This window comes from Parus major, chromosome 10 (genome assembly GCF_001522545.3).
Source record: "Parus major isolate Abel chromosome 10, Parus_major1.1, whole genome shotgun sequence".
Taxonomy (NCBI): Eukaryota; Metazoa; Chordata; class Aves; order Passeriformes; family Paridae; genus Parus; species Parus major.
The window spans coordinates 1,882,483-1,887,661 of record NC_031779.1 but is presented as its reverse complement, the minus strand read 5'-3'; the positions used below and the strand labels follow the sequence as shown (position 1 = coordinate 1,887,661).

General features: G+C 60.5%; 1 protein-coding gene across 4 annotated transcripts; it reads right to left on the bottom strand.

Annotated features, from left to right (window-relative positions):
• Positions 1–1,384: 1,384 nt before the first annotated feature.
• Positions 1,385–5,154, bottom strand: CPLX3 (complexin 3). 4 transcript variants are annotated; one of them, XM_015638479.2, is made up of 4 exons: positions 4,888–5,154; positions 4,036–4,523; positions 3,612–3,699; positions 1,385–2,433 (listed from the first exon to the last, which is right to left on the bottom strand). In XM_015638479.2, exons 2-4 carry the CDS (start codon positions 4,194–4,196, stop codon positions 2,209–2,211), a joined length of 474 nt encoding a protein of 157 aa, XP_015493965.1. In that variant the 5' UTR covers positions 4,197–4,523; positions 4,888–5,154; the 3' UTR covers positions 1,385–2,208. The 4 variants fall into 4 exon arrangements, with proteins under 4 accessions (XP_015493965.1, XP_015493967.1, XP_015493968.1 ...); XM_015638481.2 differs by having other exon boundaries at positions 4,036–4,338; XM_015638482.2 differs by having other exon boundaries at positions 4,036–4,246.
• Positions 5,155–5,179: the final 25 nt, after the last annotated feature.

The following is a 5,179-nucleotide window of genomic DNA, read 5'->3' as shown; positions in this document are numbered from 1 at the left end:
CCGGGAGCAGGGATGCAGCCTCGGAGGAGCATCCTCGGAGCTGCCTCTGCTTCGCTTTGCCGGGGAAGCTTTGCTGAGGCTTAGCACATCGCGGGATCCGGGCGGGAGGAGCGGGGGCTGCCTGGCTTTTCACATGCCCGGGGGTCACGGTGCCTCCTAAAATAAACCCGCCGAGCTTCACGCGGCCTTTGCGTGGCTGCACGTGTGCCGGGAGAGCGCGGAGCACAGCCCGGGGGTCGGGCACGGGGGCAGGGGAAGGGGGAGCCGAGGAAAAGGTGCGGGAGAGGATCCTGGCTGCTTTCTGGGGGGGATGAACGGCCGGGCTGCATCCCCGTGGCTCCCGCTCCGGCTGGGATCCCTCTCGCCAGTGGGATGGGTGGATGGTGCCGTGGGCTCGGGATTTAAATTCTGTGGGCTCGGGATTTAAATTCCAAGGGCTCGGGCCGTGCCTGCTCCCTGCTATCCCTTTCCTGCTGGGGATTAGATCAGCTCGGCCTGATCCTCATCAGGTATGATCTCCTTCCAGAGCTAAAACTGCCGCTGCCAATCTCCCCTCTCGCTTCTCCCCGGCTGGATTTGGGATCTGACGGGAGCAGATGTCCCTGGAGCTGCTGGAGTCTCCCGGTCTCAGGGCCTGGAGGGTGGTGAAGATGTGTGTCCACACCTGAGCTGCCTCTGTCTGTGTGTCTGTCCTCTCAGGAGCTCCCCAGAACCACCTGGCCCTGGCACAGGATTAGCGGGGGGCTGGGGGGGCACAAGCCCCAGCCAAGGCTTGATCCAGAACTAATAATAATAATAATAATAATAATAATAATAATAATAATAATAATAATAATATAAATATAATATAATAAATATAATAATATAATAGTTTCCCAGCGCCCTCTCCTGCGTTTTCCTGGATGACCCATCCTCCCCTGCAAAACCAAACTGCAGTTAATCAGCTCCCACGGGACTTGGAGCGAGAAATTCCCAGCCTGTGCCAAGTTTTTCCAGGAAGCCTCACCACAGGAGGCCCCTGCCTGCCGGTATGCTGCCAGGGCTGGGAGTCACACCTGCGCTAGCACAGAGAGCTGTCCTTGCTTGGAGCAGTGCACTGGACATCCCGCAGTGCCCGTGAGACTGAACCTTCTGAAGGTTTTCTATTGAAATAGCCAAAAAATCTGCGGAAAAACGGGGGTTTTGTTTGCTTTTAAACCCGACTGCTGCCAACAAGCTGCTCGTAGCATCCCTTTGGTTCCAAAAGTGAGAGGTGCTTTCTTTGGGATTCCGCTGCCATGGAGTTTTCCTTGGAGCTCCTGTCCCTGCCTCGGGAAGGGGAGCCCCAAAACCAGGAAAACGGGAAAATGTAGCCAGGAAAACAGAGGTCGGGCAGAAAAATAAATGCATAGACATCTCCTGGTATTTATTCCACCGGTTATAACAGTGCCATGGCACGGGGACAGCACAGGAGGTGAGGGACACTCAACCGAGCACAGCACGACTACAGCACGACGAGCGGGAGGACGGGGAGAAATTCCCCCATGGCTTTGTTCTTCTCCTGGAAGGAACAAAGACAGGATCCCATCCCAGGAGAGGGACAGCACTGCTCGGGGAAGGGCTGCTGCGGGCTCAGCTCAGCACCGGGGAGGGCTTTTGCTCCTGTCTGGTGTCAATTCAGGCTTCAGCACCCTCCCTTCCCACAGGGATCGTGTAGCAGGTCCTTTCCTGGCTGGCTCCTCCGGAGGGGCCCTCAAGGGCACGGGGCTGGGTGTTCCTTGCAGGGATGGGATGTCGTTTCTCGGGCGATGGGCTGGGGAAGCGGGGAGGGAGGTGTTCCACACCCTGCCTCGTCCTTGCGAGGCGAATCGGAGCCTCCCGGTCATTTCCAGGAGGCTGAGTGGAAAGGCGGAGGCAGAGCCACAGCGTGCTCCAAGGTCAGTAACACTCCAAGGTGGCTCTGGTTCCCTGCAGCGGACACCCCCTGCCCGGCCACGGGGGAGGCTTTGGGGTACGGGGGGGACATGCTGGCTCTCGGCTCTAACCTCAGCCCGGAGAACGAAACGAAAACCACACATCAGGGACAGCTGGGTCAGGGACTCGAGGGGGTCACAGGGCTCAGGAGGAGCCGAGTGACACACGGCAAAGGTGACAACGTGGCTGGGGGCCCCGCTGCAGGCAGCAGCCCCCGGCAGAGCCTGCGCTGCGTCCCCTCCTTGCTCAGCCCCATCACATCACGGAGCATTTCTCCGCCGATTGCTTCAGGTCCTCTAGCGTGGCCGAAGCTTTGTCCTTCAAGGAATCAAGGTCCAGGTTCTGGATGTTGCTGAGCTGGCCGATAACCGAGTTCTTCTCCTCCTCCTCCTCGTTGTCCTGCTCGATCATCTTGGCCAGCTCCTTGGGCAGCTCCACGTCGCCTCCCACCAGCTGGATCTGGTTGTCATCCGTTTCGTTCTGGAACGGGCCGGGAGAGAGTCAGGAGGGGGCACAGAGGGAAGGGAGCCTCTGCGAGCATCACAGGAGGGGCTTTGGGCTGTCTGCCCGCTCCAAGGGCCGTGCGGGAAGGGAGGATGTTGATCCAGGCTGAGCGAGAGCCGAGATGGAAACCCACGCTCAGCACCAGTACAAACTGGTTTCCAGCTCGCGTTACGGGGGGTCAGGCACTTAATTAAGCTGCGCTTATGCTTAACGACGGCTCCCAGCGGCGGTGAGGATCAGCTCTGAGCCGGGAGCCACGGGGAGACTCGGGATGAGGCAGCCCGGCTGCCAAGCGGGATCAAGAATGAGCAGAAGAAACTTGTCAAAAGATGAGAAGGGACATCTCAAGCACGAGAAGGCAGTGAAAAGATGGTGGGGCCAGATCCAAACAAATCCCAGTTTTCCCCGGAGAATAAAAAAAAAAAAATCTCCATCTCGTCTTTCTCCGGCTTTTCTGGCTTTTGGCAGGGGGTAAAAGAAATTCTCCAGCTGTTTATTTCCTGGCTATTAAAAGGGGGGTGGGAAGCAGGGGGATGAATCCGGGGCTGGCTGAACAACACCGAACAATCAGAGCAATCTCACTTGGCTTAGCTGACCCTTCGCAACTAATATTAGCCCGGCTCCAATTTGGAGTATTCACCACGGAGTGACTCTTCCTGAATAAAGGGTGGGTTTGGAGGGAGAAGAGTTTGTGACAATTCCAAGAAAGGCTGAATTATCTCTTGATTAAATTGTTTTGAACGAATCGTTCATGGTGTGGAAATTCCAAAATTGGAGTTTAGGTGGGAGAGGTTCGCCAAATAATCCGGGGAGAGGAGCTGGCTAGTCCAGCCAGAGAGGTTCACTGCCGGCTCCAGGGAGTCTGGGGTGAAGATGCTTTTCCCTCACCCAGCTGGATTCGGGGCAAAAGCGAGGAAGAGGGGGATCAAGCAAGGCTGGAGGTCCCACTGTCTCGGGCCGGTGGTCTGTGGTGCCCGGGGGGAAGGAAAGGGGCCAAAGTTTGGGGAGAATGATGGTTTTTGAGGGGAATTTATTTGTGTTTGGGCTTTGAGGCTCAAACCCCAGCCAGCCAAGGGGGTCCTTGTCCCTTTCCCTCCAGAACTCCATCCGGAGCTCGGGTCCCCTTGTGCCCCCCGTTCCCAGCTCAGCCATACCTTGGGGAGCCTGTACTTGTCTCGGAAGTGGGACCTGACCGTGGCTCTCTCCGCCTTGCGCTGGGCAAACTGGGCGTCTCTCTCCATCCTGCGGAGCACACGGGGCACTTATCAACAGCCCGTGACCTCCATCCCCGGCTTTGCGCTTGCCCCCAACCGCAGCATCCCCCATTTTCTCTGAAAAGTCCCGTTTTCCCACAATTTCCTCCCCCCAGCGCAGCCTGGAAGGAGAAAACAATTCCATCTCCCGGGTGAGGAAGCGGATTAAGGGATTAGGGGGCTCATGAAACCCCCTCACGGTCCTGCTGTCCCCAGCGCTGGCTCCCCCCACGTCCCACGCACGGGATGCGGGATTGCAGCGGGAGCAGCCCCTTCCCCCTGGGGCTCCGGGGGTCCAGCCCGTGCCGGTGCCGCTCGCACTCACTTCTCCTCCACCAGCTGCCGCTGATATTCCTCATACTCCTCGCGGGTCATGCCCTGAGCCTCGGCCGGAGATTTCTCGCCCTCGCTCTTCTCCTCGCCGCCCAGGCCCCCCGTGAGGTTCTTCAGCTGCCCCCCCACCATGCTCTTCACCATGAACGCCATGGCCGCGCCTTCGGGGGCCCGGGGGGCCGGGGGGCAGCGCGGATCTGCGGCTGGGACAGCCCGGGTCACCGCCGGGCTCTCGGCAAGATGGGGATGGGGAGTATGAGCAGCCTCCCAGGAGGAACGGAGCTAAGGAGGAGAGCTGGAGTGCCAGGGAGCAGAGAAATGGTCGGTGCTGGAGTGCTGGGAGTAGGGAATCTCCGGGATGCGGCGGATGGGAGCTCCTGGAGCAGCTGGGGTCAGAGGAGATGAGCCCCGGGCAGCCGGAGCAGCGGGGAGCTGGAAGAGCCGGGGAGAGCCGAGCTGGGCTCCCGGGGAGCGGCGGCACTGGGTCAGGAGGAGGTGGGAACAGGGGGATGAGTTCCCTGGGAGGAGCCGCGGTCAGCGGAGAGGAGTTCGCGGGGAGCTGGGATACGGGGCTGTGGATGCGGGATCGGCAGAGCCCAGCTCACACAGCAGCGAATTCCTGAGGAGCCGGGATCGGCGGAGCTGGATTTCCCGGGGAGCGGTGCCGAGGGGTTACGGGGGAGAGGGGCTGAGAGGGGATGAATTCCCGGGGTGACCGAGAGTTGAGTTCCCGGGGTGCCCGAGGAGGAGCCTGGGATGGGGAGATGGCTTTCCCGGGAGGTGGGGCACGGGGTTATGGAGGAGATGGGGCCAGCGGAGATGAATGCCCGGGATGACAGAATACCGAATTCCCGAGGTGCCGGGACCAGCGGTGAAGGGCAGCGGTGCCGGTGGAGTGCGGAGTTCCCTGGATGCCGGAGTACCGAGAGATGGAGAAGCCCGGCTCAGCGAAGCGGAGTTCCCGGGACAGCGAAGTCCGGAGCTGCAGGGATGCCGGAGCTGCTGCGGGGCCGTGCGGGGTCAGCGGGGCCGCGCAGCCCGGCCGCCCATGGCGGAGCGCTCCCGGGAGCGGAGCGGGCGCTGCAGCACCGGGGCTCGCACAGCTCCGGTGTGTGTGTCCCTGCACGGCGGCGGCG

What these genes read in the sequence shown, in the direction of transcription:
- CPLX3 (XM_015638478.2), bottom strand. Translation starts at nt 4,196, where the DNA reads ATGGCGTTCATGGTGAAGAGCATGGTGGGGGGGCAGCTGAAGAACCTC. An exon ending in CGGCAGCTGGTGGAGGAGAA is followed by an intron (nt 3,700 to 4,035) that starts GTGAGTGCGAGC and finishes TGTGCTCCGCAG; the next exon opens with GATGGAGAGAGACGCCCAGT. An exon ending in ACAAGTACAGGCTCCCCAAG is followed by an intron (nt 2,434 to 3,611) that starts GTATGGCTGAGC and finishes GGCCCGTTCCAG; the next exon opens with AACGAAACGGATGACAACCA.